Consider the following 27,043-nt stretch of genomic DNA (forward strand, 5'->3'; position numbering starts at 1 on the left):
AGCATATAACTAATTCAGATTTGAAGCTGCTCTTTAATAAAATAAAAATGCAGAGATACCCACAAATCATCTGAAATACACTTCAGGTAAAAAAAAAAAAAAAGGCACTGCTATCAAACTCCTTACATGCTAGGGTTTCTTTCTGAAACCAGAAGACAGAAAAATCATCTTAAAATAGTGTCTGAATGCTCAGCCAATTGAGTCATGCATACATATGCAAATTCACCTACAGGGAGATTATCTTAAAAGGAATCCCAACAAGAAACAGAACATACTAAATGCTGTGCCTTAAAAAAAAAATATATGCATGCATGTATCTATCCAAGCACACTGCTATTTTATGTTGGTCTGAAGTATGCGACAGGACAAGCAAACATTGATTTAGCCAAATCCCACACCACAGGAGTTGCATGATGGCCATAAAACCCCAACTCAATGCTGCAGTTTGGGGCAAAATTTAGCTAATCACAAGCCAAAAAATCACCATGAAATGATTTAAAGATGCTGCAGAGAAATTAACAGTCCAGTCTTATCTCAAACTTATTTTCTCCACGGTTTGAAAGATTACATGATATAGAACTTAAAAAAAAAATAAATCAGAAGAATGTTCAAGGGTTTGGATGCAAAAATCAAAGGGTCAAATATTTTGGAGGAGAAGTCACTAGACGGATAAGGTACCTCAGAGAGAGGAGGGGGGCAGTCATCTCTGGTAACCTCAAGACAGCCAAGTCAGTGTGACAAGGGCAGGGAAAGCCCATGGTGGTGTCTGGGTGCACAGACAGAGATATCGCTAGTAGAAAAGAGGAAGCAATATTACCTCTCGACAGGTATCTGATGAACCCCCACCCTGAGCCCTGTGTGCAGTTCTGAAGACATCTATAAAAGGATATTGATAGGGTGGATGCAATTGAAAGGAAGGCCACCAACAGGGTGCATGGACCATTTTAGTTGTATTGCTACACACAAAAAGATTGAAAGTTACAGATGTGCTCTCTAGAAGAAAGATGGGACAGGGGAGACGACTCACAAGCATTCAAATATCTAGCAAGCTTCAATAAAGTACCAGAAGGTAACATTTTACATACAATAAAAACACTCAAGAACAAGAGGCTCTCATACACATTTAAAGGGGGGAAGCTCAAACAAAGTGAGAATATTTTTTTTTTTCACTGAGAGGGTGGTCCATTCTAGTGGAGATGGTAGGAATAAAAAAGGTGGCCAAATTCAAGCAAGGACCTTTAGTGGCAGGAGGAAGAAGATCACCTAAGCTGACCTGAGACAGCACAGCAGGCAGGCACTAAGGGCAGACTATGTGGAGCAAATTGCACTCATCTGCCATCATCCTCTATGCTTTCCCCAGAGTTTTTCTGTCAATTATGGATTGTGACAGGCTGATCATTACCTGTAGATAAGATCCCAGATTTTAGGTAGTGCCTGGGACTGCAATTCAAAACCTTGATTTCTCTGCCCATTGCTAGTACATATGATCATCGTCTTGACTGGCTTCTATGAAATTTCTCAGGCCCAGACGCAATCTTCCTATTCCTCTGACTAGATGTGCAGTGCAGTGCACTGCAGCACCAAACTAGAAACGGCACACATTTCCCACATCATGCAGGAAGTAATAACCATATACAGAGAGAACTCATCATATCCGCCAAGGACTCCCTAAATCCACATTTTCTTTGGTATATAGATAAAGCATGCAGTAAAAATGTATTTCAGGGTTTGTTTTTTTTTGGTATGTGTATTTCCTTAAATTTATTTATTTTTTGCTCTGAATAACCTCCCACCCCAGAATCAAACAAAGTGCAAATCATCATATGACCATGTCTTGCTCTTGCAATGCAGGTATTCAGATCAACAAGATCATTAAAATACCAGGCTTGACCTTGGGAGTATTTCGGGAATCTTACAAAATCTCTTTCAGCATACGCCTTCTTAAATGTGCGCCACTTCCAGCAGCCTTCTCCCTCCCCTCCACCATGGTAGAATCGTTCATAGTTCAGGCATGCAGCGCAAGAGGAAAGAAATAAAAGGCTGGGGGAAGGAGCATAATACAACTGAAAGAACTCTAAGAAGAACTGAGTATTAATGACAGACTGAGTATAAAAAAAAAGCAAAGAAGAAATCAAATGAATTTGCAGAGCCCATCAGGAAAATCTGGCCTTCTGAACTTAAGTGCTGCCAGTGCCCAGGAATACTGGGAGATCCTTAGGGAAATTCTTAAAGACATTAGGAGTCTGAATCCTACAATCTCTTAAAAGTAGTCCATGCTGTATAGTTTCTTTGAATGAAAACCAAGACCTGCAATCTTTATGGCTTTGTTCCTACTATAACTGCCCCTTCCATGTCTTCTTCCTGCGGCGATTCTGCGAGAGCCATTTTATGTTTAATATATATGCGTTAAGACTCAAACCTCTCCTCTTACGAGAGGGACTACTTTAAGAAGGCCAATGCACCACAGGGGAAGCAGCTGCAGGCTGATCTCTCTCGCTCTCTCAATGCCTGCCGGATGACCCCGTTTGTCCACTTTAAGCGATACATTTTTCTTTAAGTTATTTGCCACCTGTCAAGCCAATATGATTTGCTGTATTTAAAATAGTTATGAATTACAGCTTTCCAGTTAGATAGCCATTTGCGAGACAAGCATTTCCTGGAACGCGGCTGCTTCATCCGTTTGCCCCTTTACATGATTTTTCTTCTCAGTGTAGATGGCTCTGGCATGCTGCCAAGCCTGCTGCCCGAGACAGTTTATCCCTGAAGCTAGCTCTACCCCCATGAGATGCTGGCAGCTCAGGGCTCTTTCTGGGAATGTCTCCAAGCTCTGTACACAGTGTATGAAATGGCACCCGAGAAATGCTTTTAAGAGTTATGCTGGTTTATACAATCACAGCTAGGGCAGTAAAAAAAAAAAAAAAAAATGTTTTAGAACGAAAGCTTCCTTTTCTGGTGTGCTGCTGTAAGTAGCTTCAGCATCTTGGTGGTTAGCTGCCTCTCTTCTTTTAGATCTACTGTATTGAAACGGAGTTGCAGGAAGTAAGTGTCTGAAACACGAAATGCTGCCCCTGCCAGAGTGAAATATTTATTTTCTTCCTTGAACAATGGAAGTATTTTTGATCCAAACAGAAGTACTCATAAAACTGAGTGTACATATTTACCCTCTCTACATATTTACTAGAACTGGGGGCATGGTACCTGGCTCAATTTCTTTGCAGATGAAGCCAGTAGCAAGTTCAACCAGTGGCACTCAACAGGCAAATTCCCCACTTTCACTTCACTTCCTGCTGCTGCACATTGGCTCAATTCCCGCTGTCCCCATTATCCTGATGTGGGTACCCAGAGCCCTACTGCAGGCATGGCTTGTGATAAAGAGCAGTCAGGAGGCACTTAAACACTTTTTGGTTATGTCGCATAAGAAGTTATTATTCTTGTTTTCCTAAGTTTCTTGATTTGTGATCACTAGTAGCTTTCTAATTACTAACAAGTATTCAATAGCTTTTATGTTTCAGTTCTGTACTTTGCTTTTGTAAAACAGGCATTTGCCACAGAAGAGGAGATGCTAGACAGAAATGTTGTATTAGTAGAAAAGTACTGGGCTACAGAAGTTATGTTTAGAAACACCAAGGTTATATGACACTTAAGGCCCGTAGATACCATTTGCATTCAAAGCGAGGGTGAAAGAGTGAATTTAGAAACAGCCATTTAGATTGTTTATAGTAAAAAGCCAATCACAGAAATTTTGACAATTGTGTAATCTAGTGCTTAGCATGATGAGGTTTAAATGGCCATAGTACAAAAACAAGGTGGCAGATACACAATTCTCCTTCTGCTGGCCAAGTGAACAAAAGGAATGGAGGAGAGAGGATGGGATGGGAAAAATTAATAGATGGACAAATGGAAATGAGATATAGAAAGGAGTGATGGGGAAGCAACAGGGGGAAAGATTTATATAGTGTTTGGATAATTGCCAGGTTCTTGTAGCCTGGTTTGGCCATTGTTGGAAATAGGATGCTGGGCTTGATGGACCCTTGGTCTGACCCAGCATGGCAATTTCTTATCTTCTTATGATAAATTCAGCGTCCGTTTTTTAACCGGCGGACAGCCACAGACAGTGGATCTTTCTCCGGCTTGAGCTGTCAAGGAGATGCTAGGGGTGCGTGATTGCTCCTAGCGCCTCCGACAGCATGAGCCCCAATTTAAGTATTGCATCGTGCCCCCAGGAGAGGTGCCTGGGGGTGTGTTATGAAAGCGGGCACTAAATACACAGCGCCCGCTTTCAGAGCAACTTTTTTGCATCGGCCCCTATGTGTCTCATTTCAGCTACACACCTAAGGCTCACTGAACAGGAGAGTCAAACAAATTTCCTTTGCCAGAGAGTTACAACCATGCCACGAGTTCCTGTTTTTGTCTGCACTCACCTTTGCCCCTTAGAATTAAGTCAGACTCCAGAACTTGTCTCTGGTTTGACTATCCAATTATCTGACTTACCAACCTCTGCCATGCACACAATTCTAGTTTGCTTCAAATGATGATTAATAATTTGAGGTTTATTAAAGAAGAGTAACTGTACATAGTATACATCAATCATAGAATCTGATAAAAAGCTAAGAGGCAGCGAACATGCTGGTTAATTTCATGGAATATCCCCTTGTTTGAGGGGGACACTCCATGAAACTATTAGCAGATTCAAAACAAATCATAGAAAGTACTTTTTCAGTGATCCCATTATCAAGTTGTGGAATCTGTTACTAGAGGACATGATTAAGGCAATTAGCATAGAGGGATTTAAATTGATCTGGATAAGTTCCTGGAGGAAAAGTATAACACACACTGGCCAGGTAGACTAAAGCAGGGGTCTCAACCAGCCACTCAGGTTTTCAGGATATCCACAATGAACATGCAGGAGGTCAATTTGCATACAGTGGAGGCAATGCATGTAAATCTACCTCATGCATGTTCATTGTGGATATCCTGAAAACCTGACTAGCTAGGTGTGTCCCTAAGACTGGGATGAGAACCCCCGGACTAAAGAAAGCTATTGCTATCCCTGGGAGTAACAGGAATTACATTTACTTTATGGGATCTGCCAAGCACTTGCAGCCTGGATTGGCCACTGTCAGAGAGAGAATGCTGGGCTCGATGGACCTGATCTGACCCAGCATGACAATTCTTATGTTCCTTTACTGAATCACGGTGCTTACCATTTAGGTTAGCGTTCTGGATGTCAATGGCTTTTGTGGCCTGCTCATCAGCAGTGCAATGGTGATGGTAGGTTGGCGAGACGAACACCTCCAATACGCCTTTGGTCAGGCCTGGCTCAAACATCATGCTGCGGCTCCTCACGCTGACATTTTCACAGCCCGGGTACAGGTTGGAGATGCTTACTGAAACTGGAACATGAGAGGAGCATGGTTACAGGGCAGAATGTATTTGCCACCTCACACAATGCAATATTGCACTCACTAGAAAACACAGACAAAAAAAAAGCATTTAGTGTCCAAAGTGCACTGTGCTCATCACAGATAGAGAAACACTACCCCTTCCATCAAAGATTGATGGAAAGTTTAATTCTCTCTTTAGCATACAGTCCTCCTTTAGGGCAGGCTCTGGAACAGCCAACAGAGCGAGATATTATACAACACATTTTGGGATATTTCTGCATCCTGCCATCAGGTCAGGGCAATGAATTCACTCCGTGATGTACGCAGGCTCACGGAAACTTTTCAGGGGTGGGAATGGAATAAGGACAGCACACCTTGCCCTAAAAAAAGTTAATACTAATCTATCAACAGCCAGGGTCAGTAGGCATAAACTTGAAGAATTTTGCCATTAGTAACATAGTAAACGATGGCAGATAAAGACCAAATGGTCCATATCCAGACTGCCCAGCATTATTTATTTTAAACATTTATATCCTGCTATATCCAATGTCCTAAGCGGCTTACAACAATACATACACAGTTTTGTTGAAGAACAATATAAAAGCAAACAGAAAACTAAATAAAAGCATCAAAGACAACTTATAAAACCTATTAGAAAAAAAAAGTAAAAAACTATGCAAGAACAAAATGAACAATACAAAGTAAACTAACAAAATCTTTAAAACTTTTTTTTTATATAAAGACAGAAGGGCTAGCAATAACAAAAAACAGAGCAGTACTGAAGCTAGCAAAATACATTTACAGTAGTCTGAATAGGAAAGCCTAGAGCTGTTTCCTGAAAGATTTTATACATGGTTCCTTCTTTAAAGTCTAGGTAATTTATTTCATAATGCTGGTGCCATTTGGCAAATATTTTCACAGGATTCATTTAGTCTAGTGCAGTGGTTCCCAAACCTGTCCTTGGGGACCCACCAGCCAGTCAGATTTTTAGGATATCCATAATGAATAATAATGAGATAAAATCTGCATGCTATTCAGTGGGGGGTTAAGAATATCTAAAAGTAGCTTATCAGCAGAGTGAAGTACTCTTGAGGAACAGTCAATTTTAAGGAGCAAACTAATGCAAAGAGATGCTTCATTACTGAGAGCCTTGTAGATGAGCATTAGAGTTTTAAACTGGATCCTCCATGCAACAGGAAACCAATGGAGAGTATGCAATAGTGGTGATATGTGGTCAAAAAGATGTTCCAGTCAAAATTCATGCAGATGAATTCTGAACAACTTGTAAGGGTTTCATGGTATAATGGGCGAGGTCAAGATAGAGGAAGTTACAATAATCTAGGCCATTCATAACCAACATTTGAAGAATAGCTCTAAAGTCAGCAGGTTCTAGATGTTAGATCCTTAAGATCCTCACAATTAAACTTACTTGACATTCCTTCAGTTCGACAGGCTAGACTTTTCACTACTAGGGAAACTTCTTTCTCTATAGCGGCTCCAGTTCAATGGAACCTCATCCCTTTTGAAATCCGTGCATTGGAAGATGTTAAAAAATTTAAGATGGCATTCAAAAGTTATTTGCTCACTCGTTCTTTTAATATCGTATAAATATTATATAAATGTCTCTGACATGCTAAAGTGAACTTATGCAGTATTTGTGCTGATCTTCTCTGTTATTCCCATCATAAGGTATGTTACCTTGTGAATCTTTCTGATTTGGCAAAAGTCTCTATTGTTAGCTTTGTATAACATGACATAGTTTCTATGAAATCCGATTTAAGAAGTGTATTATTCATGTTTTGTTTTATTATTATTATGTATGTTTTTATGTATATCGCCTAGGCCTTACAGTGTGAGGCGATTAATAAATTTTTAAAATGAAAATGAAAAAAATGAAATGTGGCTTAATAAAAGACTGACGACCCCTTTGACTTGAGATTTGAGAGATCAGAATCCAGTAAAATGCCCAGACTTTTGACTTAAGTTACAATAGGAATAGAAAATCCACCAAACTGAATAGCATGTGGGATATCTCAGGACCAACAGTGACTTAACCTAATGATTTCAGATTTGGCAATATTGAGCCTCAACCTAATATGAAACAGCCAGCTTTTAACTGCAGTCAGATAAATCGATATAGAGCCCAATGTAGTATTAATGTCAGAATTTGCAAGGAAAAAAACCTGAATATCCTCAGCATAGATTAACCAGCGTACATTAAGGCCCAAGAGCAGTTTTGAAGTTGGCTTCAAGTATATATTACATAAAGAGGCAGACAGAAATGACCCTTGAGGGATTCCCTTATTAAGAGGGTACCAGCAGAAGACATCTTGCCCACAGAAGACTTGTCATCCTTGTGATAAAACCAAGAAAAGATGGTGCCTGAGATACTAATTTCATTTATTTAAAGTAGAAAGATATCATGATGAATGGTATCAAAAGCAGATGATAAATCTAATACCAATACCTATTTCAATACAATACCTTGATCAAAGCTTGAGAAGAGCATAGAAGGAAGTGCAAAAGTGGCATTGTGAGACTCAAAGGTGAAAGGGAATAATGTGCGCACCATGGATTGGTCCTCAGACCAGTTCTTTTCAACATTTTTGTGAGTGACATAATGGAAGAGTTGTTGAGAAAGGTTTGTGTTTTTGCCGATACCACCAAAATCTATAATAGAGTGGACAGCCAGGAAGGAATGGAAAACATGAGGAAGGATCTAGCAAAGCTCAAGGAATGGTGTCTGGCAGCTAAGATTTAATGCAAAAACCCAAGGGAAAGGTACAGTATTGGAGGTGAATTTCTTCTGAGCACAAAGGAAGTGCAGGATTTGGGGGTAATTGAATCTGGCCACCTTAAGGATTATCAAACAGGTGGGTAAAGAGACAGTAAAAGCCAGAAAGATGCTTGGCTGCATAGGGAGAGGAAGGTCAGCAGATAATGGGAGGCAATATTGCCTCTGTATAGGTCCCTGGTGAAACCTTACTTGGCACAGGATAAAGTCAGTTCAGAGGGTGGCTACTAAAATGGTCAGTGGTCTTCATTCTAAAGCATAAGGGGACAGACTCAAAGAACTAAACATATACATCCTAGAGGAAAGGCGAGATAGGGGAGATATGATAGAGACATTCAAATATCTGACAGGGTCCCATGCACAGGAGGTGAGCCTTTTTCAGTGGAAAGGAGGCTCTAAAACAAGGGCTCATGAGATGAGGTTGAAAAGAGGTAGACTAAAGAGTAATCTTAGCAAATATTTCTTTATAGAGAGGATGCTGGATGTGATAAATTGTGATAAATTGCAGGAAGACCTTGTGAGACTGAAAAATTGGGCATTGAAATGGCAGATGAAATTTAATGTGGATAAATGCAAGGTGATGCATATAGGGAAAAATAACCCATGCTATAGTTACACAATGTTAGGTTCCATATTAGGTGCTACCACCCAAGAAAGATCTAGGCATCATAGTGGATAACACATTGAAATTGTCAGTCAAAAAAGCAAACAGAATGTTGGGAATTATTGGGAAGGGAATGGTGAATAAAACGGAAAATGTCATAATGCCTCTGTATCGCTCCATGGTGAGACCCCCACCTTGAATACTGTGTACAGTTCTGGTCGCTGCATCTCAAAAAAGATATAATTGCGATGGAGAAGGTACAGAGAAGGGCGACCAAAATGATAAGGGGAATGGAACAGCTCCCCTATGAGGAAAGACTAAAGATGTTAGGACTTTTCAGCTTGGAGAAGAGATGGCTGAGGGGGGATATGATAGAGGTGTTTAAAATCAGGAGAGGTCTGAACGGGTAGATGTGAATCGGTTATTTAGTCTTTCAGATAATAGAAAGACTAGGGGGCACTCCATGAAGTTAGCATGGGGCACATTTAAAACTAATCGGAGAAAGTTCTTCTTCACTCAACGCACAATTAAACTCTGGAATTTGTTGCCAGAGGATGTGGTTAGTGCAGTTAGTATAGCTGTGTTTAAAAAAGAATTGGATAAGTTTTTGGAGAAGTCCATTATCTGCTATTAAGTTGGCTTAGAAAATAGCCACTGCTATTACTAGCAACAGTAACATGGAATAGACTTAGTTTTTGGGTACTTGCCAGGTTCTTATGGCCTGGATTGGCCACAGTTGGAAACAGGATGCTGGGCTTGATGGACCCTTGGTCTGACCCAGTATGGCATTTTCTTATGTTCTTAATTAGAAACAAAATGTGCAGACAAAAACTGAATTGTTTGCTCTGGTGTCCACTCCAGCCTCACCAGTCCCTTCCTGCTCCCTGCAAACAGGAAGGGGTGAACAAGAAAAGGAGGGGCAGGATTGGGGAGCAAAATTGGTTATTCTTGCCTTTGCAGTGTCTGCTCCAAGCTTACACCTTCCCTATTGTCCCTGCGAGACAGAAGGGGAGGGCTGGATTAGGTAGCAAAGCGGCCCTTTGCTATGCTTATTACTTGTGTTTTTGTCTTCTCCAGGATCCCTTCCCCCTTCCTGTTCCCTGTAAACGCTTTCTTGGAAGGGAGGTGCTGGATCAGGAAGTAGAGGGCTGTTTTCTGCTACCCGAGATGGGCACTGGCCAATAGTCATAGGGGTAGCCCTGTGAGCTCATGCAGTGGCTATAGGTAAGAGTGGCCCTGGCATTTAGGGATCCGGACCCCTGTGAGAGTCCTTCATGTGTTCTGAAAATCTGGCATGGACAGGACACCAAACAAAAATTAGAGGGACATCCAGTGCCCATCTCATAAGCCTTGTTTTCTTTGGAAAGTAGACTAAAAAATAAATTGATGAAATATTGACCTCTAGTGGTCCACAGCTAATACTGCATACTTTTTCCTTCAGACCTTTGATATTACAGCTGTACCATATCTACGTAACACCACACGCTGATTACAACCTCCCTCCCCTTGACTTCCCGTTTTTAAGAGGGGGGGGGGGGGCTTTCATTTTCAGTTTAAACCAATTTTTAGTTTTTAACTGGGGGGTGGGGAAACTACTAAATTATGGGATATCCCTATCTGAAAAGTAAAAGACATGCTAGAAATCAGCTGGTTTCTATAGCATTACACCAGAAAGTAAACACCCAAAATGCAGAATTTGGTTTTGGTCTCACAGAATTACTGAATGGCCTGAGCTCCTCCACAACTCCTGATGCTGAATTATCCACCCACACCCCTCAGGACAGCCTTTAGTCCTCTTTACCTGTCCCCGGCCCCCTAGGCCTTCATAGGAGGGGGCCGGGTGGTGCTTCATGCTTCTGGTTTCTGTCCACCAAAATAAACCCAGATGTTTACCCAGAAAAATTTAAGTGGTGAATTTTCCACAACTTTCTCTCATTTGTTGTAGTAACACTACTAAATTTCTGGGAAAAATAAACACATCTTGCCCATTTTCTACTTATGAAAAATGACTGGATAAATCAAGCCCTCAAAAGGTTTATGACTGGCAACAAATATAAGTACAAGATTCGATTCCAAAGATGTGTGATCAAGTACTTTTAAAGGGAGGGAGGGAGGGGGGTGGGGAGTGGTTTTAGGCTTCATCTCCTAGAGAAATGAAAACAGTGGTTGTACTCATACCCCACATACAGCACTCACTAAGCAAAATTAAATTATTCGGTTTATATGAGAAGCCCGGTACATCCTTACCTGCTATATTCTAGTTTGAGGAACCAATTTCAAACAACTGTTACTCCTGGGGGAATTCTGCGCATAAAAACTTAAAATTCTGCAAAATTTATATTGGCCAAAATAACAATTTACCTGACAGTCTTTAAATAATTACATTTTAAATTAATACAGAAAAAAGTTATTACTTAGAGATGCAGAATTTTAAATACTTTGAGCAGAATTTCCCTAGAACTCACTGTAAGTGTGTCCCTTCTACTCGCTCTCCCTACTCCCCTGGCCACTTTGCCCTCTCAGGCCCCAACTCCTCCACCTGCCAGTATCTCTCCCCTCCATCTCTAGGTTCAACCCCTTCCACTCTATCGCCAGTCCCAGAGTTTGACCCCGTTCTCAGTACTGCCCCTCACACAGGCTCCCTCTGTCCCTCCCTCTCTAATACACATGCACAAATCCTCATACAGGCTCCCTCACGCTCTCACACACACATTCCCTCATACAGGGCCCTCTCTCTTGCATGCACACTCTCACAAGCTCCCTTTCTCTCTCACGCATACATCCTCACACAGGCTATGTCTCTCTCTCACGCACTCCTTCACAAAGGCTCTCTCTCTCGCACATACACAATCCCTTCACACAGACTAGCACCCTCGCATACACACAAGCTCCCAATCTCTCACACACCTACATACTCCTTCACAATCTCCTCGTATAGGCTCCCTCTCTCTGAAACCCACACTCAAGCATCCCCCCCCTCCCTTACCTCCCATGCTCTCTCTCACCCTCCCCTCCCCCACACCCACTCTCTCTCTCAACGGGACCTTTATCTTTGCCACGGGCAGAGCACACTCCATTTGCGGCACATGGGGGCCTTCCATCTTTGTCTCGAATGGCACGCGATGGGTCCTTCATCTTTGCGCATCCTATGGCACACATGGGCCTTCATCTTCACGCATTCCGTTCACGGCATGCTGGGGTCTCCTCTGCTATTTTCTGCACAGAATTTGGCAATTCTGCGCTCCACAGGACTGCAGAATTCCCCCAGCACTAAACTGTGCAAATGAATAAATGAGTTTCTAAGATTTCAGTTTTGGGATTCTGGCTCAAGGGATCCAGGAAGCAGGTGTGGCGAGGAAGAACGGCAATAAAGTGCTTTTGCAGCATATGCAGACTCCTGCCTGGAGAGGAGGAGGGTGCAGGTGGAGAGTTCTGTATGCTCAGTGTTTAAATGTTGCTGTTTTTCTGGCACTGGGTTTTTTTTGTTTTAATCTGTCTTACTTAAGGTTTTTATTACTCGCTTTACTACAACCATGGTACCCAAAATGAGGGATGAGAATGGGGTGTGACCGACACATCTCTGTACATACAAGGAATTAAACTTTAAAACCCCGACTCCTGTCATAAAGGTGAAATGTTAGGGAATACATCTTTATTCTAAAAGACTGAGCTTATTTCTAACCTTTTATTCCAATACCAAGAGAAGGCTTTACATGCTGGAAATCACACTGGCCAGATCACTATATTAAGTTCCTCTGGCTGACAAAATGAGGGTTAATAGGGTTTGAATCTGGCCTTTACCATACAACCTATTAGCTCTGGTGCTGGGCAAGTGATGCCAGTTAAACAGTTGCCCACTACTGCAGCAGTCGGCAGCTGTTCTGTGAATTCACCAGCGAGTGCCTGTGTTTTCTATAGTGCGAGATAAAAAAAAAAGAAAAAAAAGGAACGGGGGTCACAGCAGGCGATCTATGCGACAGTCCAAAGGACTAGGGGAGAGAGAGAGGCATCCTCCCCAGTCAGCCCGTGCATCCTTGCAGTGCCATGCAGGCCCAGTCAAGACTGGACAAATGTCCATCTTATTAGGCCAGTTGCTCTCTGCTCAACTAGATTCCCAGGAATTAATTCACATGCTCTGCACAAAATGATTTGTGATATCAGCACAGCGCAAAATATAACCGGACATTCATTCTGGGTCTGTAATTGAATTAAATCATTTTCTAGTTTTTGCAAATAGTTGATTAAATTATTAGCAATTATCAAAATCTTCACATCATACAGACAAATTAAGTAGTTGCCTCACTCTTTGATGGTCTATTTTTTTTAAGCATACATAAAACAATCCGTGTAACTAAACCTTTTAATTTACTGTAAAGTACTGCAGCACAAATAAGACTGCAGTTTTTCCACTAAATTTGCTTTTTGTTTCACAGAAACAGAGGAGCAGGACAGCAGAAAAACATATGGCTTATCTAGACTGTCTATCCACACAACTGCTCAGCTGTCTAGTCCCTACCAGTCCCTCAGAGATCTCTTGTACTTGTCCCATGCGTTCCTGAGCTCAGATACTGTTCTTGTCTCCACCACATGCCACCTCCACCGGGGAAGCTGTTCCATGCATCCATCACCTTTTCTATACATAAAACATACTTCCTTAAATGACTTCAGTTTCCCTTCTTTCACCCTTGTATGCCTTGAATTGTGGATATGAGCATGAAATATATATATATTTTTTAAAATAAAATGACCCCTCTTCCAGTCTTTTTTGAAAGAGGATCACTACCTATGCATTCATACCTCAGAGGTATTTAAATATCTTTATCATATCTCCCCAATCCTGCGCTTTTCCTCTAGGACAGTCGTTCTCAACCTTTTTTCGGCCGGGACACATCTGACAGATTGTGCTCACATGCCTGACAAACTGAACATGTTACCGTCACGGGGCAAAATGTAAATATGCATCCTGCATCCTCAGGAATCCCCTCGACCCCCAAAAATGAGTGCAGAGCACAACCATGTCATTACCCGTACAGCTCACCATACAAAAAAAGGTATTCTGGATCTGATGACATCTCAGTAAAAGCAAAGCAAACTCTTTACTGGCAAGCACAATACCCCTCCTTAAGAAAAGCCAGTAATTTACCACTACAAATATTTAACCAGGCCCTAAACACTAATACACCTCCTATTAGGAAAACAGAGCAAGCCAAGCTGCTATAGATAGATACCCACTTAGAAATAATTGTAAAACTATACTAATAAATGTTACAAAACAGCTGATGAACAGAACATCCAACAATTAAAAACTCATAAAAATTAAAAGTTGTCCAAATATCAATAAAATATTTCAAAACAGCAGATATCACATAATACCCAATAATTAAAATGGCAGTCAATCAAGAAAAATAAACTTAAAAAGCTGCCTTTACTTACCCTCTCCAGTAACTCTCCTACACCTTTCCCTTCCAGGCCAATAGCACACACCAGAAGCAGCAAGGGCTGCTGAAGCTCTGTCCTCACAGTCCTCTTCCTTAGGGCCCACAACCAGTCACAAACAGTCTCTGTCTCACACAGACCAGTAACCTCCCTAACTAGTATCTCTTCCTCACACACACACACACAGTCACCTCCCTGACCAGTCTCTCTCAATCACACACATGCTCTGTCACTTACATACAAGCTCACACATACTCTGTCACTTACAACCACACACACACACAGCCACTCATGCATCCATTGTACCACATACACAAAGCTGCCACTCACGCACCCAAGCACCCATTCTATCTCACACACACAAGCTCACATGGAGCCTCTTCTCATTGGCCCAATAAGCCTGGCCTCCGCTTATCAGCAGCCGGCGGCCTGGCCTCCAGCGGTGCGCAGGGTCTCTCTGCTCTTCGGCCCTGCCAGCCTGGTCTCCGGCGGCAGCGTACAGGTCTCTCCACTCTTCAGCCACCAGCGGCGGCACGCAACCTCTCTCCACTCTTCAGCCCCGCCCCTGGTGAGAAGGGAAGCACAAGCGGGGCAGTGGGACACTGGGAGCTGCGACACACCTGCCGGTGCTTGGCGACACACCAGTTGAGAACCGCTGTTCTAGGATATACATGTTTAGATCTTTAAGTCTGACCCCATTTGTTTTACAAAGACCACTGATCATTTTAGTAGCCACTTCTGGATCAACTTCATTTAAGTTTATAACCTTTTGAAGGTAAGGTCTCCAGAATTGTGCACAATGATTTTGTATTAGGACTTATAAAGGGGCAGTATAATCTTTTTTCTGTTGACCATTCCCCTCCCTAAGCAGTTAAACATGTTTCTGGCTATTACCATCATCTTATCCACCTGTTGGGCTACCTGGAGATCAGATATGATCACCCCTAGATCCTGCTCTTGTTTCCTGCATGGAAGAATTTCAGAGGAATGAAGGGAAATAATGGATTAATCACAAAGGAATTGAAAGCCATGGAACACAAAGCAACAATTCGCAGGCATCAGAGAACTTATGAAAAACATTTCTTACTAGGCAATGGGTTTAAATGCAATATATCTTTAAAAATTCAAAGGAAAATTAAAATATTCTAAAATAAACAGTACCCTAAAGAATAAAAAGTTATTTTATAGCACTAGAGACCATTTTAGAAAGAAGCCACGATTCCCATGTTAGACATACAGGTAACTGCTCCTAGTAGTATATGCCTTATCAAATCTGAACACTGGCAGATGTGGACAAAGGATAAGAAATGCAAAATAAAGTTATGGAAAAATGAAACACAGTAAATCATGGAAAGTCACCAAATATCCTCCCTTCCCTTTCCCCACAAAACTCAAAAGGCCATGTTTCACCATGTTTATCTTGCTCCAGGTCAGCTGAGCTTCTGGGTGCTGGCAGAGCGAATACATACCTGAGGGCTTAGCAGAGAGTGGCGAAGGTGGGAACCTGGTGGAATTTGTGGACGATATCCGGGGCCGGCGCCTCCTGAAGAAGCTCCTGAGGAGGCCGCACTTCAAAGACTCTACAAGGGTGGTCTTCCCTGAGGCGGTGTGGCCAAACAGCTTCAGCTTGATGCGTGGCTGCGGACTCTGGGTAGGTCTGAGCTGCTGGATAAAGAGCCCTCTGTGTGCATCCTAGCATTGAAGCACAAGAAGATGGTCACAGGTACAAATGTCAATAGATAAAACTATGCTTAAATCCATCCAGCCTGCTGTGCAAGGAAGATATCCTTTTCCCAACCCCCACACAAAAATAAAATATAAGCATAATAGAAGAAAAGCAGCCCATTTGGAAAAGAGCTAAATGGAAGGCTAAGCCCCAGTTATGACCTAGAAAAGGAATGTTCCATCATTTCATGAAGGGGCAGAATTAATTAGTGCTAGGGCCTTCCACTCAACTTGCAAACTATAAGCACTCTTCCACTACATATGAATGTTTGCACTACAGTTTGTGTCTTTGCTCGACACCATCCCCAAAACCCAAGATTTGAACTGGGCCCACTATACTTAAAACATACTGCAAAGCATGCTGACACAGGGAACTTACCTGGGAAGTTCATAAAATACATCTAAACCAGTGGCTTGGCTAAAGCAAAGCAATCAGAATGGATACATTTGCACAAACTTTCCTGCACATACAAATGCCATCATCCCATCAACTGGCCAGCATTGCTGTGATGGGCTATGAAGAATGACACCACCCAGTTTCTGCCCTCCAACCACTGCTGAAAAACTCTGCTCTGTTGCAGCACTTGAGTCACTCTCCACACCCAGTACATATACACCAGTGAGACTTCAGGGTGGAAGAGTAAGGAGTAACATCAGAAAATGTTTCTTTATGAAAAGGGTGCTGGATGCATAGAATAACTCTCTCCTAAGGGAAGTAACTGAAATAAAAAAAATACAGGAAGAGTACAGAGGATCCCCAGTAGCAAAGAGGTGAGAAGGGAACATCAGAGACAGTTGGAGTCTATGGCACTGTACCAGCTGTGGAAATGGGCAGATCAGATGGGCTTAGATGGCTCTTATCTGCTGTCAGATTCTATGACAGTTACAAACAGGTTGGGGGAAGTACAGTATTAACTTGTCCTTCACTCCCTTGAGAGCAGAGACAAGGGGAACTGTGAAAAGGACGAAACAAATGCAGAGAATGGAAGGATGACCTAGTGTTATTGTAGGCCATCCGGTAGCCACATTGACAGCAGCAGACTTCAATTACTCAGAATCCAACAAGGTCAGTGCTGGCAGGTTTTCGGTGGATGGGTATAGGTCTGTTAAGTCCACAGGAACTCAGAAGTCTGAATATTTGGGAAGTGGCCTTAGTTTTGCTAACTGTTTAGATTATTATAAAGCTCAGTGATGAGAGGTTGAGTGTTGCATTAGGTATATGATCTTGTATGCTCATCTATCAGGAGGGTAGAGAAGCCATGGCATAACTTGCAGAGTAGCTGTTACAATCCTAAATAGCAGTGGTGGGTTTGCATCAGGTTTCGAAGATGACATGGGATAAGCTGCATGGAGTGACTATAGCTTAAACCCAAATATCAATAAGCATGGGAAGCCAGATGTTTTTGTACAGCACCCTCATTAACTCTGTTGGCTTTGTTACAAAATTTGCTAACACAATATGAAAGGGAATCAGGGTACTAGATTAAATACTGATCTTGTAAGAATCAAAGAGGAAAACAAGACCTGAAAACACCTACCAGTGGAGGTGGTGAAACCCAGCAGCATTACAGTTTTTGGACGTGCTTGGAACATATATGGAGGCCAATAGTGGGAAAGGGTTGAGAGATCAGTTAAGACATGGATTTGGGGTGACAGGGAAAAAGGGAGGGGAGCAGAGCTGATTTTAGTTTGTGTATGTAATGTTACATACTAATCTACCAAAAACAGAGATATTAAGAATCTCAGCTGGCCAGAACAGATAATGCAGATGGACTTTATCTGCCATCATTCACTGTTATGTTCCCAGAAACTAAACACTGCAGTTGCTCTTCACTGTGCCAGAATTTAACTTCTCAACCAGTGTCGTTTATGCAAACACACGATTAAGCAGCCCTAAACTGTTAACACTTTTTTCCAATTTCTTCCATATTCTACTACCAAGCTAACAAGCTTAGGTTGCGTTATTTTTTCATGGAGGCCCCTTTCAAGTTTTGTTTGTTGCCACTCTGCAACTTCAGTATGTAGAAATGAAGTTTTACAAACAAATGGTTCCACGCAGAGTAAAAAGAGAAAACTTGGGGAAGCTGGCAAATACCACTATCGAAAATTTAGGGGCAACTTTCCGGAAGATATTTACTTTTAAATTCACCTCTGAGTTTTTTTCTCTCCCCCTACCCAAATCTGCAAAGATTTCTATGATACCATAAGAGGCTTTGAGGATACTGGTGAACTTGTGCTAAGCTCACAAGGTTACTGGGAAAGAGAAAGCAAACATAACACAGCTCTGCAGCAGCAATACGGCCATAGTAAGGGAGAACAGAGTATGTAGTCTTCCAGCTGAAGGGAGGCCTTCACCCTGTCTGAAGCATCTCTGAGGAGCATACTTCTTTTAATAGCTGAGTTAAGCTCCTTCTCATTCAACAGCAAGAAAATTCAAAAGCTTTAGACATTTTCACTGTAACATCCCCACAACTTTGAACCCCATTAAAAAAAAGAAAAACCAAACCACAAAACAAAAATAAAATCCACACTCCCCATAGCCTAGAAGCAAAGGTAACAAGCCTGACATGTGGATCCAGCCTGATATCAAAGTTTGGAAAAGGAATACCGCTCTCAAACCTTTGCTAGTCCCATCAAAAAAAAAAAAAAAAAAGAGACAGGCCCAGATCGTACCTCTTACTGAAAAGAGTAGAGTATGCACAAAAGGCAACGAAACCCTACCTAAATTTTAAGAAAAGACTGAACCAATTCGCAGGCCCGCCCCCCCAGCAAACCCCTAATAAGAGAAATCATACAATACTAACATAAGATAACCACTTCCACTACAAAATAAGAAAAATCATAGGGAGAAAGCAAAGAGCAAGTTGACAGAAAAATACATACTCCCCATACAACCAGTATCTTCCCCCCAATATACATAATCACTCCCACTTAGGTAGAAATTTATGCAGGGCAGCACATATTTATGTTTGTGTATCTTAGCACAAATGCTCCTTGCTTAAATTTAATTAAGAAAAACAGCAAACAGGACTCTACAATATAATTGATATTAGTCGTGGCTGTAACTCAAAATCACAATCCAGTGCAACTAAGCATTAATCGGTCAGGTGCAGATTGTTCCATTTCTGCATCAGAATGTTCCGGAGAAGAAAATCTCAATTTCTTCCTGTGGTTGTGTTGCCTCCTTCTGGGGGAGATCTCCAATCCCTCAAGCTCTGTAGGCCCTGCATTCCTCCAGCTCAGTAATAATCCTTTCCATCACATGTAAATTGCAACACAAAGGGGAAGCCCCAGCAATATCTTATTTCTTTGTCCCTCAACAAGGATGTCAGAGGTCTAAAACTTGTCTTCCTTTCAAAAGTGTACTGCAACAAGTCCTGGAATATTTTTATCTTTACATAGTTACAAGGTAAATGACAGCAGAAAAAACACCACCACACATGAGGTCCAAGCAGCATGCCCAGCAAGTTGTTTAGGGTAGTAACGGCTGCTCCTTGCAGGTTATCCTCATGCCAAATCTGCTAAGGATAGTAACTTCCACTCCGGGAACCTTTATAATCCAAGCCATCTTTATTCCTAATATAATAAAGAATCTACCATTTGTCTTCAAAATAATGCAAGCAAGCGACATAACCCTCTGGTATCTATGATCTTCAGGCTAGTCTCCTGACCTTGTGTGCTTTGTCAAATTTACTAAGTCACTCTCCAAACCCAGAACACAGGTCTGAAATATATCATTAACTTAGCACTGTCCTCATTTTTGTCCAATTCAGGGACTCCAAGAACTCATATTTCTTCTCTGGTGGTTTTCAAACATCTTGGTACTCTTTAAGCTCTTTAGACAATTTTTCCACACTCTTCATTCTTTTACATAGAATCAATCTGTTCACCAATGTTAATTTTGTTTTGAGACACAAGTTTTTGACTTTTTTAGGACCAGTAATAGCATTATTAACCTCACAGTAAAGCATCTTAATTTCCTTAAGTTCAGAGATCAGCTGTATAGAATCCAAAAGCAATTTAGTTCCTGACACAACAGTGGGCGCTTCATTTTGATCTGTGGATCTTCTTGTTAATATATTAAATTTAGCAAGAATAGCTTCATAAGATGGTTTCTGCTCCATATTCATCAAGATGCAGAAATGGGAACAGAAATTGACCAGCAAAGAAAAAGAGCAAATGTCCCGAAAAAATAGGTTTCCAAGAGAGCATAAATTCCCTTGATCAAGAATCTTCATCAGGCTTTCAAATCCCAGAGACAACCCAGGCCAAAACCAACTGAAAAAATGTAGATAAGAATCCACAAACAAAGAAAGCACAATGTATTTTAGCATGAGAAAATGTCAACTTCCATACAGCACCAAGAAGAGAATAGGAATGACAACAATACTTCACGGGAGCACTCTTCTGGTCACCTCCTAGACCAGTGGTTCTCAACCCTGTCCTGGGGACCCCCCAGCTAGTCGGGTTTTCATGATATCCACAATGAATATGCATGAGAGAAAATTTGCATGTTATGGAGGCAGTGCATGCAAATTTTCTCTCATGCATATTCATTATGGATATCATGAAAACCCGACTGGCTGGGGGGTCCCCAGGACAGGGTTGAGAACCACTGTCCTAGACCAATCAGTCCCTCCACACAGCAGCTCGAACATCCCGTCACTGCCATCCTGCCACAGCAAATACTCTACCCAACAGTCAGAAAAACCATGAGCAATTTAGGCCTCTCCCCCGGCAGCCAAATCTAATAGCAGTTGCTCCTTTTCAAACTGCAGCACTGCCTCAATGAACCTCACTCAAGTGCTGGCTGCATGAGCCATCCCAAATCGGGCCTTCTCATCTGTGCAACACTCCTGGCTTTCAAGACACCAGGCCCAGCAAAAAGACACCCCAGGATCAACAAGGAGGAAGTGACATGTCAAGGATTCAAAAAAATAATCTGAAAAAGGTATGAAAAAGAAGCCAAAGGATTTTATCCCAGGAAGCAAGAGTAAAAGAATCAGCTAGCCATCTTAGGGCTGGCTTTCTGGTGCCTCCTCCAGATTTAGGTTAATTCATGATGAACTTGGATAGTGACTTACATTGATTTTTCCTCCAACCAAGATGTGTTCTTGATCAATTGTCCAGGCAGAGAAACACATGAACCAACTAGTCTTCATAATCAAGCTGCAACAACAGCTAGACATTTGGCAGAAACTCACTGAGCTGACAGGCAAAAAGGCAGTATATTGTACTGGAGATGCAGTGCTGCTACCACAAATCTTATATCTCTCTTATGACTTGAGTGTAGGTCTCTGCAATCTAACGAAAATAGCCAGTTCCCTTAGTTTAAGAGTAGAAGAACAGTGTCTAGGAAAAACAAACTTTTCTCTTTTTTAGGAATGTATTCATGGTCCTCGGGTCTAGCACAGGTCTGAATCCTCCAGTCTTTTGGAGATCAGGAAGTACCTGGGTAAAAATCCAATCTTTTTTCCAGCAGCAAGTCAGGGTCAACTGCTTTGGCCAACAAGAGAAAGGAGATTTCCGAACTAGTAGATCTGATTTTGGACACGTTGATATGCTCTTCTGGGAAGGCAATTTACAGAGATTGTCAATTGATTTAATTCAACTGTCCATTATGATCTGAAAGACCCAGCAGTGGTATGGGGCAACAAATTGTGAAAAATGTCAGCCTTTTCTCACACAGGGAGATGATCTGGAATAGAAACTGAAACAGCTAAATCTGAGATCCAGTTAAAACTCCAACGCTGGTTTCATGGAGGTTCTGAGCTCTTGAGTTCTGTTTTCTTCCTCCAAGAGGCAGCTTCTTTAGGAAACCACTCTGGTGTCCTTAGGGTGGTAAGCAAGCTCAGATTTGATAGCTAAGAGGGTCTGTGAAGATTCAGTCCTTTTAGGATATCCACTACTTCCTTGAACTTCTTTCCAAAGAGATTTTCACTGTGGCTTGGCATGTTAGCAAGCCTTTCCTGCATATCGACACAAAGATCTTAAGCTCACAGCTATGATGGCCTGAGTGTTTATGGCCATTGCAGTCTCTTGATGATGTCTCAAAAACATCTTAGCTCATCCAAATTATACGTGTCACTTTCTCTATAAGGGTGTGAGATTTGTTTCTCCCACGATAATTAACAAATTTTGTAATTTCTTCCAAAATAGTATGCAAGTATTCAACCATGTACAGTTGATAAGCTATATAAGACCTTAGTACTGCATTATAATAGAAAGAAAATGCATTTCCTCTTGTACTGTGCAAAATACAAAAGATACAACAAATGATCATTTCATTTATTTGTTATCTAACTTGTCCTTTTACAAAAGCACTCAAAACAGGGCATAGAATAATAAAAAATACATTACACAACATAACACATTAGATTAGAACCAAAACTAGAGGGTGGGGGTGGCAAGTGGTGGCCAATGAATTTGGCATATAACCCCCAAGCAATACAGGAAGTGGGAGGTGAAAAAGTCAATCAGCTCAAAAAAGCAGAAAAGATGACTACGAAGAGCATCAAATCAAGGGAGAAAAGTTGGAAAGCTATGACCACAAATGCTCATAAGCTTGGGAAATAAAATCCCAGAGTTGAGGGCCTTAATGGTGGAGATGGACGTGAACATTGTTGTTACAGAAACATGGTTCACAGAGTCTCATAATTGGGGATACAACCATCTCAGGCTATAACTTAAGGAACGACAGAAAAGGGGGTGGGGGGGGGGGGGGGAAGTAGAAGCTCTTTATGTCAAAAACAATATCAAAGCAACTGAAACGCAAGGGCCATGGGGTAGGGAAGAAGCATTATGGGGCGGTCTACAGGCACCCAACTCAAACAGAAAAATTAGACAGAGATCTGATCGAAGACATGCAAAAGGTGGAAGAAGTGTTGCTCACTGGAGATTTTCATCTGCTGGATGTGAACTGGATTAAATCAGTTGACAATCTCTGTAAATTGCCTTCCCAGAAGAGCATATCAACTTGTCCAAAATCAGATCCACTAGTTCGGAAATCTCTCTCTTGTTGGTCAAAACAGTTGACCCTAACTCGCTGCAGGAAAAAAATGTGATGGGGGGGTGAAACACTAATGTGCATGGACTGGGAGAGGGACCTTGGGGTGATAGTGTCTGGTGATCTGAAGACAGCAAAAGCAATGTGTCACGGTGGTAGCTAAAGCCAGAAGAAAGGTGGGCTGCACAGAGAGGAATAACCAGTAAGAAAAAGGAAGTTATAATGCATTTGTACAGGTCTTTGATGAGGCCTCACCTGCATTACTGTGTTCAGTTCTGGAGCCCGTATCTCAAAAAGAATAGACAGGATGGTAGCAGGCCAGAGGGGCGATCAGAATGGTGTGGAGTCTGTATCAGAAGACTAATGAGGAGAAATTGAAGGATCTGAACATGTATATTCTGGAAGTCAGGAGGTTTCAAGGTAGATACCTGAAAGATTTTAATGATGCGAACTTCAAACTTTTTCGGTTGGAAAGGAAACAGTAGAACTAGGGGTCATGAAATGACCATAAGGGACAACTCAGATCTAACATCAGGAAGTACTTCTTCATGGAGAGGGTACTGGAGGCCTGGAATGCCCTTCCAGAGGAAGTGTCGAGGATGAAAATAGTAAACAAATTTAAGAGGGCATGGGATAAATACTGTGGATCCCTAAAGGTTAGAGCAGGGGTGCTCAAACAGGTCCTACAGGGCCCCCCAGCCAGACGGGGTTTCAGGATATCCCTCATGAATATGCATGAGATTTATTTGCATGCATTACACACGGCATGGCAGTTACTACCCCTGATCAGAAGGCATGGCATTATTACCATTAACTGATCTTGATGCTTTTGTGTAACTGCAGCATTGCTCTCTGATTCAACAGTGGTAGTGGTGGTGGTGGTGGTGGGCCCCAACATTGTGGTCTGGGATACTGATACGCAGACATCAGGGAAATGATTTTATTATAATTTTAAGTTCGTTGTGTTATTTGTTTTGTACATCGCTTTGGAAGATTTTATTGTAAAAACTGGAAAGCGATTTATAAATGTCAAATAAATAAAAAGCACAGGACTGCTAGCCAAGACCAAAAGCAAATCATGTTCAAACAGCATGTCTGATTGTAAATATTACTACCCTTAACATAAGGCTTGAGGGTAACCAGCTTGGGAGTGGCAGTTACTACCCTAAACAGAAACATAGGAATAACCTGCAAAGAGAGGTGGTTATTTCCTTATGAAACTTGCTGGGCAGTTGGCACGGGCCATGTGGTCTTTTTCTGCTGTCTTACTATGTTATTTTGTAACTATACATCCACAAGCTCCCAAATGAACTCCGCACCACTCCCTAAACTATTCTTACTACCACTCAAAGGAAGCATTTTCCAGCCAAGTTCAGTGGATCCCAAACTGCCTCTCCCCATCTCACTGTTCCCCCGCCTAAAATCTCAAGTAGATGTCCCAGGCTACAGCTTCCATATCAAGCCTCAATTAAGAGCCACCCAGATATGATCATTCAAGGGATGGAGGGAGCAACTCACTACCAATCACCCCTCCATTCCACCCCTTACTGCAAGCACAAAAAGCTGCCCTGAGACACAGTCACATTTTTAACTGGTATCTAAAGAATGTTAAATCTCCTAATAGCCTAAGAGACTGGACTAATTTGTTCCATAGAAATGGGAATGCCTAGGAAAATGACAGCTTTCAGGCAGAAATCTGGTGAGGGTCTCTGCAACAGGCTCTCCCCTCTGCGAGTCTCAGGAATGCCCAGGCCCTGTACTCTGGAAATCAGAAACCCGACCCTGCAACAGTTTGAATACGGTGGCCTTAAGACTCCTCTGCTTACATTGGTAAGTGGTGAAGTTAACCATTTCCCAAAGCTGGCACAGAAAATAAAATCTCCCAGAAAAAAAATGAAAACAGCAGCTGTGGAAATAAAATGTTGTATTTTGCCAGTAGCCTAGAAACAATCTGACCAGAAACAATACTGACCACTACTAGAATCCTGGAATTGTTCTTATTCTAATTTTGTTTTACTGTTCTTATTCTATATTTCCTTTGTTTTTAATCACATTATAGATTACTTTAGCAACACATGCACAAATTGTCATGTCAATAAAGTTTCCTGAATCTTAGGTTATAGTCAATCTGCTTGCCTTCTGAGGAAAAAAAAAGTGTACGTACTGTTAGCTAAATAATTGATTTAAAACACACTTGTCATTACCACAAAAATTCTCTCACTTCTACATACAAGACCTGCCTCTGTAGCAAGAGTTACCATTTAGAGTAATTTATTTCTCGTTGCCAACCACTAGATGTCACCATGGATACAGCACTGGGCTTCTTTTCCTCCCAGGGGCTATAAACAGTATTTCACCAGCAGTTCTAAGATCAGGATCCGAGGCAAGGAATTGCAAACATAGATCCAGGGGACACGTTATGACAGAAATGCAGAGTACATAAACTGCACATTACATTTTAATTACAAGACAATAGCTACACTTCTTTAGCCCTGCTCCTTCCGCAGCTTTGACAGTCTCTCGTACGTATGTGTAGAGCTGCATACACCTAATAGAGCCAGGGCTGTTGCATGGGATGAGCAAGAAAAGCAACTGCCTTGGTCACCAAACTGTGAAGGCGTGCCACACCCCAGCCAAGTGAGTCCAAAAGGGAAGGGCACCATTTTGTCCAGCGGCAACCACATGGAGAACCAGAGTAGCCTTCACTCCATTCTCTCATCATGCCTACACCTTTGCAGCCTTCTCTTATCCCCTCACAGGCACCCCTCTCTCTCACACTCCCTCACACCCCCAGATCCAAATGGAGGTCGGAACTGGTAGGGAGAAGGCAGTTTCACTGATCTGCATTTCACACTCTCGCCGGCAGTCTGAGTCCGATCCTGAAGGGGTTAGATATTGCTCTACCTTCACTTCAACTTCTGAACCTCTAATTTATTCATTTTTTCAAAAAAGAAAAGGTTTTCGCCCTGAGAATCAATTGTGGGTGTTCACGTGCCGATAGGTGTTCCTGTGGTTTTCTGTGCGGATGTCTGCATGATTTACTACATAGGGCAATGAACGCACATTTCTGCGTGAATTATGGTGCATTTGTTTGGTGTGTGTGGATTGTATACGCCTATCTAATTAGCATATGCGGTCATTATTACATCCTGCACTGCTGTTGATTTTTGCCATGAGCGCTGAAAACAATCCGTGCAGAAAAATCTGCGATTTCAGTATGGATTTTATTACATCAACCCTCATGTAAGCAGAACAGGACAAGGCTTAGTAATTGCAAGCCAAGAGAGACATTAAAATTAGGAGGTGCTGGCGCCAGTTGTAAATTCACGTGCCACTGCTAATTGCAGTTCTATTTTCGGCAATCTTTCCTTGCACAGGCTCACTAGTCTTCAAATTTTTGGTTGTAATACTCCAAGAGAAGCCAACAAACAAAAAAAAAGATACTCTTCAAATAATTCATTTTAAAAAACTGAAGAAAAAAATCTCTCAAAGATAGCCTCAATCCAGAAGTTGCACAATAAAGCCCATCTTCACTTTATGCCTATGTTAGCAACCCTGCAGAATGACAATCCTACACACTGTAGCGAATCTCACAAAGTTTGTGGGGTAGTGGACCGGGAGGAGAGGGGTAGTATGCTCTGAATGCTAGACAGCAATGTGTGGGATCGGGCTCTGAATTTTTTGCCACAGTGGCACACACTAAAGCAGATTTTTCTCTGATGTATTAACAGTCATTGAGACTTGTTTATAACAGATTTGTACTAGAGTGCATTCTGGTATAACTCGGCACTACATAAGTGAAAATACACCAGACAGTTTCCCATCACAAGACATTCCCAGGTTACGCTTCAATCTGGACATTACGATACTGCTGGACTCGAGCTGAATGACGAACAACTCAAGCATCCAAGGCACAATGCAATGGCTGAAAAGAATACGCTTTACTGTGACAACACAAATGTCTAGGGACACCGGCACTGTACAAGATGAAATCGCACAGCTGAGGCCCCTGTTACCTGAGTGACAGCAGGAGGAAGAGAGAAGGGGCTTCTGTAAGGGCTCCTAAGAACTTCTGAGGATGAGCTCCAGTGCCA

General features: G+C 41.9%; 1 protein-coding gene across 2 annotated transcripts in view; it reads right to left on the minus strand.

The window, feature by feature from the left end:
* Positions 1-27,043, minus strand: part of DAPK1 (death associated protein kinase 1) — a 391,735-nt gene that overhangs the window by 48,890 nt on the left and 315,802 nt on the right. For both annotated transcript variants that reach the window (XM_029617004.1, XM_029616996.1), the window contains exons 20-21: positions 15,688-15,910; positions 5,205-5,393 (exon numbers count right to left, since the gene is read on the minus strand). In XM_029617004.1, the coding sequence (XP_029472864.1) occupies positions 5,205-5,393; positions 15,688-15,910 (412 nt within the window). The remainder of the gene's footprint in view (positions 1-5,204; positions 5,394-15,687; positions 15,911-27,043) is intronic.

Source organism: Rhinatrema bivittatum, chromosome 1, assembly GCF_901001135.1.
Source record: "Rhinatrema bivittatum chromosome 1, aRhiBiv1.1, whole genome shotgun sequence".
NCBI lineage: Eukaryota > Metazoa > Chordata > Amphibia > Gymnophiona > Rhinatrematidae > Rhinatrema > Rhinatrema bivittatum.